At 30.0% G+C, this 14,806-nt stretch overlaps 1 protein-coding gene across 1 annotated transcript in view; it reads right to left on the reverse strand.

The window, feature by feature from the left end:
- LOC116776062 (zinc finger protein rotund-like) overlaps nt 1-14,806 on the reverse strand; it is an 88,134-nt gene that overhangs the window by 29,583 nt on the left and 43,745 nt on the right. The window contains 2 exon segments of the mRNA XM_061524384.1: nt 13,213-13,355; nt 14,412-14,526. Coding sequence (XP_061380368.1) covers nt 13,213-13,355; nt 14,412-14,526 — 258 coding nt within the window.

Genomic DNA, 14,806 nt, shown 5'->3' on the forward strand with positions numbered 1-14,806 from the left:
ATCGATATTCTAAAAATCTTCACAGAATAATCGTAAATCCAGCGGTTTATAGTAGTGTTATATATAGAAAAGTCTAAGTTTTTTGTTATCGTATATATGATTTGTATATTTTCAATTCATATTTATCATTGAAGGGCTTAAGAATAACACGTGATTTCACAACAGTCGAAGAGATACGAAGGGAACTAGGCATTAAATTGTTTATGTTGGAGTTTGTACGTTATTTGGTGTTCATAATGACTGAGTTATTGGAAGTGTTATTACATATATTATATTATGTACCATGAGGTCAGATACACCTCGAAAACCTGTCGTTAGGGACACCATGATGCTAGTAATCTATGGACGTATATAGCTTGATGATATTGAAATTATTGTTTTTTTAATGCATATTTTTTATTCGTTGTTTTTAATTAATATGGTTATAAAATTGTGTTTTATTTTCATATTCAAATATTATCCTTTGCTAGTCAGACTCATGGCCACCGCAAACTAATGCCTCACGTCAATCAATCTGATAGAACAGATAGCAATACAACACATGCATCCGTATCCGTTCGTTATAATAAAAATTATTATATATATAATATTTTTATGAATCTTTATGTATTTAATAAACCTTTTATATATAAAATTAAATGTTAATATAGTAAAGAGTAAACAAACTATTTGTTGTATTAAATACATGTAACGACGACATTCATTCTTATTTACATGTGTATATATATATGTATGTATGTATTGTATACGTGTATATATTCGTATTGTTTAAACAAACAACAAAGGTAAACCATTTTATTATTAACGACTGTAATGTTTCTTGACACGCAATCACTCTATAATAGTCTGTGGAGTGTAATTCTTCAACTTCCAATGATTTATAATAATAATAATAAAAAAATATATGTAGGTACTTATAAATTTTTAACATCATATCTAAAATTAATTACCTCCGCGTGGCCTTGACTTTGAAGGTGTGACGCAACACAGCCAACTAACATTTGAAGATTTCTGAACGTATATTTTAATAAACGAAACTTATTAATATTTATTTTTAAAATATGAAAACTCTTTTATAACTCAACTAACGAACTGTCATTCATTTTTTTTTTCATATACCGGCCAGTGTTATTTTGTACAAGTCCTATATTGTGATATAAACAGCTTCGAGCGTTAAAAAAACCTTTTTAGTCATTACGATTAAGAATTATTTAATTCGTAGATGATTTTCTATATACATATATATAAAAAATGTAAACAAACGATAAAATTATAAAGGGACACGAATGAACCGCTAGCTCTGAGTCAGATATTTAAATAAAACGACAAATACGGTGTTGACCCAAATTTTTATAAAAGCGATAAGTTTTTTTTTTAAGAACAAAATGGCCGGCAATTGTTTTTTATGTATAAGTATAACAGTGTTATATTTTTTATGACCTTGAATGAAATAATTTAAGACCGTAACTATTGATATACTTTGATTTTTTATCTCCATTGCGATATAATCGAATTAAAAACAATACAGCTGATGTTATTAATCTGTTTTAAAATCGATATTTTTTTTCGACGTTATAATATCGATTTTAATTTTAAAAATCGAAATGACTCCGAGAAATTCGGTAGTCAATCTAATGTTAGCAGAGACAACATTAACAAATCAATTTTAAATATCAAATAAAACACTGAATATAGTGAAGCAGGTTCTCTAAACACATATTAACATTAATTGCAGTATTCAAATCCGGTTCTTAGTAATTATGATTTGATTTTTCAAAAGCTTTTCGCTCGAGCGAGACACCGTCGACCTTGAGTGACTTAGCTATCTGCTTAGTTTGGCTAAAACATTATATTATATAGAAATATAATTAAATACGTCTGTCTGTACTCGAACGTCTTGTGATTTTTGAGTAGGATCACTCATATATATATAATAATTATATAGGAAATGTTAATTATGAAATAAAATTATTTAAAGTTATTCTTAAGTCATGATTTTATTATTAAATTTAATTACGTTAGGTGTAATTATTTCGAATTTTCGTAGTTATTTATTTAAATTTAAAATATTAATCTTACAAAATTATTTATTAACGTGTCCAGCGAAATGCGAATCCTCGTTGAAGATATAAATAGTCTTATAATTTATGTTTTATTATGATAATGTTATATTCTTTATTTATATATATAATTTAAATGTCTTAGAGTGTGTCGTTAAAGGTTTTTAATGTTTTAATTAAGTTTATTTATAAACTAAAATTAACAACGATATGCTCGTTGAAATCTTTTATACATATACAATTTTTTCTTTATAATTCTCTTAATAAATCCAAGTTCTAAAGTCTTAACCCACCTTCATATAACATCGGTATTAATTCCCATTGTAATTTTATTGTAATGTATAATTTAATTGATTTATATAAAATGAACTATCAGATAGAATTGAAGCCAAATAAACCAATGAAAACCTTAAATTATCAAAAACACACGCGGAAAGACATTGACGGAAAACATTACTTAGTAACCGTTGAATAGAAGCGTCTCGTTTTGATAACGTCTAAATAACCGCTATGTAACGACATTGAAATATATACTTAATCGCGTTAAAAATAAAGTTTATATTTGTATGTGAAGGTTATGAATTATAGCGTTTCAAGCCGTGTGATGTAATATGTCCGCCACAAGGTCAACATAGACCGAAAATCAGGTTTGACTCCCCCTCCTCATGCATCGTCATGGGAGGCGCCGAGTACGTTACACCGGCAGTGCAACTCAAATATTATAAGACCTGTTTTACGAAACTTAATTTGTATGATGTTTACCACAAATGTATTGGTAAATAAGTTAATATTTTACGATGTAATCAAACACCTAAACAACTGAATAACGTGATATTTCTTATATCAAACCTTTTTATTAACTTTTCCCTATTCAAATTGCATACATTGGTATAGTTTTATAGTAAAACTCAGTAAAATAACTACGAATTCTCGCAATATATATATAAAAGTGTACAAGTAAAAAAAAACTATATTCTGTTGGTGTTGATGCCCTTCTAACGCATGTCTGTTCTATTCGGAATTCGTCAAAATACTTGGCGACTACCACATGGCTGGAGTCATTCCTCATACAGCTGTGTATGTGTGCGTGTGCGTCATGTCTGTGTGAGATCGTCGTATGTGAGCTGCGCTTGCGCCGATTTATTTAATTTCAATATAATATTCAAGAATTAATTGTTTAATAGCTGTTAAACGATAATTCTATTAAAATTTATTGCATTGAAGACTACAAATAATTATGCTGTAAATTTGATTCGGAGAGAGAAATTATTAAATATATTATTGAGTTTATATATAAAATTTTTTAGTCCATGTTTGCTGAAGCTTCTTTATAGGTAGATAAAATAAATATCTTCGTACACATACATCATTGATCGTAAATCGTCCCACTCGTTCCATCTATTGGAGATCTATGAAACTATAATTAATAGTTCCCTACGCTACCGACAGATGTCTATAGTTTGATTGAGTTATGTCAGTAGTATTAAATTATTTTTATTTTAAATTATATCTGCAATAACATAACTCTAGTTACAGTTAATGTAATGAAACAAACATGTATATTACTTTTCGATTTTATAAGGGAGATAAATACCTTATGAGGAAGGGTTGCTTGCACATACCTGTAATATAAAAAGAGGTTGAATTAAAATAAAATTGTCATTAAGAGTAATACAATCCAGATATTTTTATCATATTAAAAATACGTAAGAATAAAACGAAAAAAATATGTATGTATATTTTTTATGGCGTAAGAAAATGAAGAGGTTATAACAAAACTAAACGTTGATTTACTAACTGTCCTACACAAGTATTTAATTAATCATACTTAATCATACAAAAAAATAATTATCAGTTACCGTTTACCCTAAATATAGGTATATAGGACTTAGTTAGATCTATCCATATATAATGTATGGAGGGAACTTAAAAACAATACAACGTTGAAATAAATTATATACAAAAAAAATAAAATAAAAAAATCTGTCAGTTAATTCGAGACAATAATTAAAAAAAAAAACGTTAAGCAAATTCAACGGTTCTCAAAGATCACCCCAGAACAAGGCTCCCACAGCGAAGACAGTACACATTTGCATATGTAGAATCATTAATGTCTCATACAAAGTTTTTCTCATGTTCCTACCCCGCGGAATCCGCGCGACTATACGCTGTAGATAAAACACAAAGAGATTCCCTTAAAATAAAAGATTACCAGCCATCCGCAATTTGCATACTAAACTTGTCCCGTTACTCACAAGGAACTACGTACGGCCCTACGATTTATGTACGGACGAGACAATGCAAAAATTGTTTTTATATTTATCATTCAGCCATAGAGGAGTTTTTAGACTATTTGTTTTTTACAGTCACTTCGCACGGTGATTTGCATAGCCAGTCCCGGCCGCCCTAATTCTGCATACTCCTTTGCATATTAAAGTCTTAATACTGTCTCTTTGAGTGCGTGTTTATTTTGAGCTTTATTTTAGGTTCTATTAATTTTATTCAAAAAAATTCTTTCGGGGGTCACGTTTTTTATATCATTAGCGATGCTCCTCCGTGAGATCTCAGACCGGGTGGATCTTATGGTGAATAATTAAAGTACTGGAACAAGAACTTTGTCCCTTCAATTTCTTTTGTGCGTCTAATTGTGAGCCGGTTTTACTCGTCATCATCATCTGATCATTCATTGTTTGATGATTATTTAGATTTATATTCGGTTGTATTATTTTTTTCGTATCGAACAAAACATCTGCTGGGTTGCAATTAAAAAAAATATAATCGTGAGAACAGTGGGGCAAGAATTTGAATTAATTAGATATTTTTTTACGATAAATCATGTTTTATTTAAGCGAACCGTTTTATGAATGTATGCAAGATTTGTAATAAAAAAAAAATGTATAAATAGTTTTTATAAGAAAATATGATGATATTTTAAAGAAAGGTGCATTGATAAGAGCCAGTGTAACGTATAGTTGCTGAACACGCAGGTGTGACACGCACTTTACGTTAATATTATTAATTTATTAAACATTTATATTCTAATTAATTGAATTCAATGTTTCTACGGTATGATATCTTGTTGTCTTAACACAAGTTACCATCGGTACACGTCATACGGGACGTTCGCAGTTTTCCTTTCATAAATCTTCGCAAGTATTAAAGTAGGTTATGTTTACAATGTAAAAGATATCCTACGTGGCCAGTACTATCAGCAGTGAGTAATGGCCCTAAACAATGCTTTGGTAAAAAACTAGATGGTGTACAACGTACAATAATTACTATAAAATATTCGATTTCAATTCCAATTTTGGACATACTTTATCTTGGTTTATTGCCAAACAAAAAATTAATTAATTCTAAATAGATCGATAACGGAATCGATTTCATAAATAACATCGATTATTTATTAATATACAATAAATGTTTTTATGCCATTTAATTTGTCGGTTTAATGAACCCTGCAAGTAATATTATATTCTATCAATAGTACTGTGAGTATAGGGGTCGTGTACACTATAGTGTAAATATAAAGAGTACAATAATATAATAACTGTATGAAAGGGTTAAAAATTCTCATTTCATATTGATTCTATTGATTATTAAGTTTGACATCGGCGCGTGCGATCTCAGCGCTGATATACGAAACTTGATAGCTCACAGACGGCGACAATAGCGGTTAAAGGAAAAAATATTTTGCTTAGTGATAATACTGATTGCTGAGTAACAGAGATTTATGAGGATGACATATTTTTTAAGGAATTAATGTATAATTTTATAACGAAAAAGCTCCTTTGTGCTGTATCAGCTTAGTTGTATTAAAATTAGTCTCGTAATAACGGTCATGCCTTGGCAAAGATGGTAAAATAAAAATAGTGTTCTTTTTATAAATTTCAACACAGTATTTATTAAGAAAAAATTGCGTCTGAACTGAACCTATTTCTATGTGCTTTCCAAATTCTCAACACTAAAAGCTTTCTTGTCTTATTACAATTTTAATACTGTGTAATGACTAAATGACAAGTGTATGCGCTGATAGTTATCTGTTATCGCGGCCCCAATAACATCTGTCAGGCTAAATCGGCTTTGCTAATCCGAGCTAAAGAACCTTAACCCTTCGATTGCTTTCAATAAAGTATTGTCTACATCTCAACCCTTACAATGCCATTATAAGATTATTGGGTATTGATCTATTGTGTGGGGCGCGAAAGGATTTAAGTACTGTGCCCTTCTCCACCTTTGTGTTATGGAAGCGAGCCGATCAAATATTAGGAATTCTTATTTCTCGAGCGGAACATTTAAAAGAATGGTCATATTGTTGTAGATATAAATTTTCTTTTAATAATTTTTAAACTCAATATTTAAATTCTTATTAATGTAGAAAATGCCCGATAATTATAACGATCACAACTTCCAAAGCGCTAAAGAATTCACAAAATTGTATTTGGTTATTATACAACTTAAATGAAGTAATTAATCACGTTTGTCTGTTTTTTTTTTATTCCCACAAAGCAATGAAACCTAAAATTTAAATAAATCCAAAATCTACATTCTTCTTAACATAATTTTGGCAATGACAAATTCTTCAAGACGTTCCCATGCGCCTTGAAGTAATGTTTTATTCAATAATTGACAAGCATTACAATTATTATGCAAAAATCCCGATTGTGCATGTTGACATAATACGATCAATCTGTTGTTTGATTTATGTCGGGATGCTGTAATAGAGTTGCGCTGTGATATATCGATGATTTTTATTCGATGTTTTAATTTTTGTAATTGTTCTCAATAACACTAACTGAATGCAAGTTTAAAATTTATGATGTTTAATTTAGATAAATATATGGTTATACTCTGATAATGTCACGTATAATGCCAATATAAAATATCTAGACAAGCATTTCTGTGTTTAGTTTCCATTCATTAAATTTTTTTACATTTCCCTTGTCATAAATAACTTTACTGATTTAAATTAATTAAGTATCATTGACTATAGACGTGGATTTTAGTCGAATTGTATTTATAATATAGTAAAAAAACTATCGATAAAACAAGATATATATACCAGATACAAATCACATGTGCCGGTTCCATCCCTAGTTTGGTTATATTATAATGATGGATTATCTCGGTCACAATGCGTCTTCGCACCGCAACGCCTATTAGTTAAGGACATTGTCATTTAGATTGTGTTTAACCTTTCCCTTTATGAGCCTGCATCGGGAACGGCTTGGAGGATGTCACGGGAATATATTAAATATAAGTAGCTTGAGATACGAGACTAGGATCCAAATAGCGTCATAGACAGTCAAATGTTCTTAATTATAAAAACTTCTCGTACCGTTTATAATATTTACGTATTTATAAGTGTAATATTTAAAATATATTCGACTGTAATTCTGTGTATTTTTGAAGTAAGCTCTCTTTTTCATTTATATTTTTTCCGTTTTTATGTAATATATTATTTTTAATGATGCAACTATAGTACAATAATTAAGTGATCTCAATATACCTTGAACGTAGTTCACATAAATTGAATAAAACATAATATTGTCCTTTAGAGCAAGATGGCCGTATCTTACGTGTAATCTATATTATTTTAGAGTTTTACGATAGACAGTTTAGTTAAGTATTTGAGAGACCAATAACATCTATATAACTGCAGATATTTCCATTGAATAATATTGAATGAAACCACAAATATATTTTAAGTTCTCCTTACATAACCGTTTTTTATTCAACAAGGAATTACTTAAAACTTAATTAATTATAGTTATGGAACATATAGTAAGTTTAAATGTTTCATGCCGTACAATATTCTGATTCAATACTTATCTTTGATCTAGCTGAAATAATTTACATGTTTAAAATGTATATTTATATAATAATTGTATTTGAGACGTTAATATGAGTTGTGATATTATTTTCAAACGTTAATACTGTTGTAAACGTCTTAGAGCTTTCTCGGTAACCGCAAGACGCTTTGCGGTCGGTTTCCAACAGACGTCATGGAAACCACATATACATTAACAAATGTTTCTTAAATAAATTTCATAAACAACTTATTGTACGGTCTATATCTCATACAATTATAAAGATGTTTTTTTTTTCTCATCACAAACGAGAGTTTGTATTTAATTAAGATAATAATAAGAAAAGACGTAATTACGTAAAATCATTACGAGAGAATAAATTTAGGTTAATAAGTTAAGAGAGTTTTGGAATAGTTTATGTCAGTTGAAGAAATTAAAATGTAAAGAACTATAAGTAACATTAGAATAGATTTAACAAGCACTAAATGATAACTTTTTTGTCATTTAAAATCACTCGAAAGTTTTATCGAAATCTGTCAAGCCTATCGCTATCCCGAACAAAGACACATACGACTATTAAGTTTAAAATTTTATATTAACATAAAAAAAAATATATATTTATAGTCTCTATTATCTATAGTCTATGAAACATATTTATTAAAGTCATCGGTTAAAATTTATCTAGAAAAAAAAAATCAAAAAAGTTTTCTTATCTGGACTATTTGTTACAATGTATTTATTAACTGTATAAACAATACATCGGCTGTATAAACTGGACTGTTTAATTCGACGGTTAGTGTAGATTAAATGTGAACACTTTTTAATTGCATGTCAAACGCATGCTTGACTTTTGTGGCTATGAAACTAGACGTGTCTGCTGACGTTATAAGGTAATACGTTCTGTATGTTAAATCCAATTATTTTTTTAAAATTCTATTTGGTATTTTATGTGTTCGGTTATTTATAAGGAGCAAAAATTGTTTCTATCACATCAAAGCCATTGATTTTCCTATAAGACAAAATCTCTTTATTAAGTTGTGCAATAAATGTCACATTACAAAGATTGTTACAATGAAATTTCTGTTATTTTTTACATATTTTTTTAATGATAAATAAACATAAATATTTTGTCAAATTTAAAGTATAATTTACGTGTGATATTACGACATATATCATATTTAAGCGACATTCGAGGCCCAACATTGATAGCGCATTCGTTTCCAGTGACACGTTTTAATTGCGCAGGCGCACGTTCAGGACACCTGCCGGCGTAAGAACAGTACTAATGACTTGTATTATATATTACGTTAATATATACATTTTATGTATATATAATTGTGAATTGCGTTCAATATAAATATCTGTTAGTTGGATGAAATCTTTGTCAAAGACGTCTCGCATCAGATCAATTATAATAATCGATTGACAATTAAAAGCAGTTCTTGTGTAATCTGTAACATGAAGCGCTGTCTGACAATTTATTGTTTTATTTTTAAATACGTCTTTTAATGATCTGTCATATTTTGCATCGTTGTTGACAATGTTTTTTTAGCACCAGCCAGTACTTCCGTAAATATGACGCTTCTTTATATAAATAATGTTATAGTTTATCGACATTATAAACTATTATGTTGGTGATAACACATCTTAAACAGCACGATTTTTTAATATTTTTCGTATGAAATTTACTGATGTGTTGTTTGATAGAGAGTATGCATTAGCTGTAGTGGTGTACATATCTAAGACAGAAGTCTAAGAAGGTACCCTGATCAAAACGATCGAGTTTAGAGCATCTACCAGATACAGCAGTGTAGCGAATCATGATGACCTGGTTCTTGTGGACCAAGCTTTAGTAGTTTCTTTGGTGGACTCATAATTCTAATGCTAAGCCCACAATATTTTATAAACCTCACTCAGAATATGTAAGGATAGGTCATATTTCATGAAGATTCCTTTTATATTTAAATATTTTGTACTAAACATTCATAGTAATTCAAAATAATAAAGATTTTTTGAAATTTTTTTGGCACTGGTATTAATCAACCCTGGTAATGGTAATAATTATACAAATGTGAAGCTTAAGGGTAGTTTGACCAGTCCTTAATAAAATTTTCACTCGATTTCTGACGTTTAATGAGAACAGACCTATATAAATAACTGATTTATGTTAGTGATTGGAATGACCAATATTCCATTCCAAATTCCAAAGTTTGTATCATTTATTGATATCAGAAACCTGATATATACCGGATAATATATATTAATACGGCTACTAATCTTTTTGGGACATATCAGCAACTGATGTCGTAACAAGATGGACTGAGTTAAGTGGTCGAAGGGCGATGAAATGGCAATCAAATTAAAGATGGCGGAGATCACAAATTGCGTGCAATAAAAAACCGCGCCTAAGCACCTCCAGGAAGACGACAGATGACCGGAAGTCGGATGCGATTTCCATTTCGTGATAAATAGACGCCATAAGAGCCTGTCTAATATCGAGCAAAAAACTATTTGATTTATTACTCTAAAGCCAACTCTATACAATAGTGGTAAAGTCCAAAATAATCTGATCCTTTTTTGGTACTTCGAGATATTACGCATTTTCTTGTAGGGTAGACTATTCTAATGGTCATTGCTATTTGGACTTAATGTCTTCATGTTAAGGTTGATTTTTGCATAGTTTTGTTCGTATAAAACTGTGGTGTAGTGTTTGACAAAATGACAGAAATTTGTATGATAGCTTGCTGAGTGTTAGAGGTTATTACGTGCGTTGTTCGAGTAGAATTCCTCGGACATTCTGAGAAGATTCTACAATATATACATTATACGTATATGTGAAGCTATTTTTAGCCTCGTATCATACAAATTATGTGTGTTTGTTAATGGCAAAAAATCTACCGATAGGAAGATTTATTTTATATAATATTTAAACAAAAAAACCTTAAAAATAATAAAAAAATACACCATAAATAAAAGTTATATGACTAGTTCGACTTTCTTGGACTTTCTATGTGTTTTTTAACCGTAATTAAAATCAAATATCTTTTTCGCGGTTGACCGATTTAGTGTCCGTCGGCGATTTTAAAGGGCAAACAGTTCACGAGGGATAGACAACCTTTTAAAGATAGCACCTTAAATATAATAAGTCTAAATAATTTATTATTTTCTGAATGATTTTGAGCTGAAGGTAAATTATGTTAGGACTAGATGTTTCACAACATTTGAAGTATTGTTGAGTTTATTTATTTTCTTTAATGTTTGTTATTTTTCATTCTATTTGATCTCAATGTAGAAATTTATTTTACGTTTGGTCCCAGTCCTTTTCGTTATTTCGTCGTGGACATTTCAGAGATTCTTCCCCCTATGGCAGTGTTCGTACGAAATTTATTAATTAATTCGTATTAACAAAAAAATTATAACGTTTGGCAACTCCTGTGAGGAATTCAAAGCTTTACACAAACGCACCAAGTATTAGCCGATTCAACTTTTTGCCGAGCCGTCCGTCTCTCGGCCATCCTGCATTTTTGCTATGACATTCTCCAGCTTCTGGTTTTGATTAGCCACGTGATGGCTCGTATCGCTCAAACAAATTTTAACCTTATCCTGATTCATTATAGCCCATTTTTTGTTGGTGTTGTTTTATTTTTTCTAATTAACAAAAGTCCACAGGATTCGTTTTTTTTTTTATTGCGATCCCGCCGAAAGTCAAATGGTCTCATGCACTATTGTTGGGAAGCGATTTTATGGCCGGAGCTTTTTGTTATCGGACAACAAATAAATTTTTCTATTTTACGTATGTTTATTTTCGATGTATTCGTTGTTTGTGTATCACTTTAGGATATTAAGTTATTTTTTTTTTTGGTAATACCCAAGTCATTAAAATAATTAATTTAAATTTTCGTCGTTAATATTATTAGAATCGTATAATAAAGCTGAACAAAAACCCGGAGCGTTTTAATTGAAAATTAAATTTAATGTACCGTTAGAATAAAAATGTCAATGTGAAATAGTTTATGAAGAATATGTATAATTTCACGTCAATTAAAATCTCTAAATAAATGAGATATTTGTATTTTATTTGATGACGGTCCTATGAGATTTAATTTAATTCATTTTCTGGTATGTTTAACGATTAAGAAACAATGAGGATGATTTTATTATAATTCAATAATAATCAATGTAAGAAAGAATAAATAGAATAGAATAAGAAATTTAAATAATGACTGTTGAAAAAAAATATATTAAAGATTGTATTAAAATTTATTAAAGGAAACAGTAAATAATCGTTAAGTTTCAAAACTAACTGATACGAATGGTTTTTGAAAGGACATATACAGACATACATGCATATATATGTATATATATATATATTAAATGTGTGTCAAAAACAAGGTATTATTATGTAATCTGATATAATTATAATAAAATATTTCTATTTCTCCATGAGCATATAATATTTTTACTATATATAACAAATATATTTGATCTGTGAGCTGTACTCCGTTGACGAATCGTATTTTGATGTGCGAGGCGGCTCATTATAATTTTGCAATCGTATAACCATCTTCGTATATTATATATTAATTCCACATAATAAGACTGGAATTAAATGTCACTTTAAAGGATATCTCAGACGTTGTAAGAATTTAAAGAAAATTGAGATTATTGACTATATACATACATATATATATATATATATATATATTTAAATAAGATTTTTAATTCTTTTTATAATTCTCTGATTTATTATAATTGTTAGTAAAAATTTATTTTTATTATAAAAATATTTTATTTTTTATTTAATGAATGTCTCCTTTTTATCATTTTATGTATTAGAATTATTTTAGTATAACTCTGGTGATAGGTAAGTCAGTTTTGGATACACACGTGTGTATCCCCAGCCTTATCTGTGAGCGGTTTCCGCGTGTCGGATGCTGCCTTTGGATCCAGTTTGAAACACTTTCAAGATATCTTATAAATATTAAGCATCTTTTAAGATGAAAAACACTCAATACAACATACCACCGAGATTATACGGAGAGATTTCTTTGTATTTAAACTTAGCATCTATATTATTAATTTATTGTTTATAAATTGAAAATATTTTTTTTTTTAGATTTGTTCGCTTGAGATAGTGTCTTGGTAACCTTCATGAGGATTTGGACTAGAAATACATTATATATAATATATATATGTACGTTTGTTTTTTTTTTTCTCAGTATGAACAAAGGTTTTAACGTCTTTAGCAACGGTATAATTGTAGTGTTTTATTTTGTTTAAAATTTTAAATAATATTTTCGTAACATGAATGTAAAAAAATAGCTATTAAAGTCTGATCATACCTGTGGACACATCTTGCAGTGATATTTCCTGGCGTGTGAATGTAGAGGCTGTAACTTGGTTGGACCCTTGCCGAGTGGTTGAGGCACCACCAGCAATCCACTGCCAGTATTGTTACCACCCACCGGTGATGAGGAGGATGATCCTGGAGAGATTTAGGCGATGATATAAAAAAGCGCAGTAGAATATAGAAGTAAAATTATAATAAAAAAAAATTGAGAAGATCGACATGATTTAGCAAACAGGTCATTCCACTCAAGATATCTTTATTATCATAAATAAAAATAAAAGTAAGTCACTGTAAGATACCTAGTTACATTTATATATATAAAAAAATATATATTTATCTCTTTCTTGTCTATAAGATATCTGTTGAAAATATTCATTTAAACTATTAAGTGCTCAAATCTGTAAAGACTGATTAGTGGGAGGTAGGTATGTGGAAACAAAGTGGTGAATAGCGTTTACTGTATGACCTAATCAAGATGATTATGGTCATTAGTCATCAGATAGATAGACCATGAGTCAGTACAGGTCTATTAAGCGAGTGAGAAAATATGAAATGGAAATCTCAGCAACACGACCGGGATACGAACCTGTACCTCCGGAACATAGCGTTTCAGTTGGTTTAAGGACTGAGCTGGCGCATCCTTTACTCAATCCATGATTTTTACATTCTTAATTATTTTATTTAAATAGTTCCATATTGCTTTGGTTTTAAAAACATATTTGTATGATTTCAGGTCTATTACATTGAATCCTGTATGAAGATATTTGTACAAGGATATTGCTGAAGTGTGAGTGAAGTTGGAGGAGTTCCCAACGAAACCTTGTCAAGACATGACACAGTTTATAGACCCTGTGGGAATGAAGCTAAATTTTTCGAATACTACGCATTTTTTTATTATTTTATATGTACATAGTACCAACTTATCGGTTCTTTTTAGCGACCGTGATCACGGGCGGATGATTAAAGTGCCTGAAGTGAAGACTGTGCGAATGTTAGTCAGACAGGGAGGTATTTCTGTTATCTGTCAAGATACTCGTACATGTCTTAGTCCACACCTACTGTGAGATAGTTAGGACAGTCCGAGTAATTCTTACTTAATCCTCTGTTTAGATATGTCATACTCCATAAACACTTTGGGGAAATTCTCACTGGAGGCTGTATCAAGCTGTGTCATGGTCCATAGATACTAACCCGACCGACCTGGTCCGAGACCAGCTCCATACAGCATCTGGCTCATGGACTGGTGGTGACCGAGCCTGTCGTCTGTCTTCTGATGGACCGTACCGTCCCCAGTGCTCATCTTGGCCTGTAAGATACATACAGTACAGTTACTTCGATACGTCTAGACATTATTACAGAGACTTTAAACAAACCAGAACAAAATAATATTCAACACCTATCTGAAACATAATCACGAACGGACATTAATCTCCCTATCAACTAAAGTAAGTGTAACTTTGTAACGTTAACCCTTAAATCTCGTTCGTAATAAATAAGCCACTGGTCTCCCTCCGGTCACTTTGTCAAGAACTACACGCGCATGACTTATAGATAAACGGCCATATAAATCATATTGTTTTTGCTGT

This window comes from Danaus plexippus, chromosome 24, assembly GCF_018135715.1.
Source record: "Danaus plexippus chromosome 24, MEX_DaPlex, whole genome shotgun sequence".
Lineage (NCBI taxonomy): Eukaryota > Metazoa > Arthropoda > Insecta > Lepidoptera > Nymphalidae > Danaus > Danaus plexippus.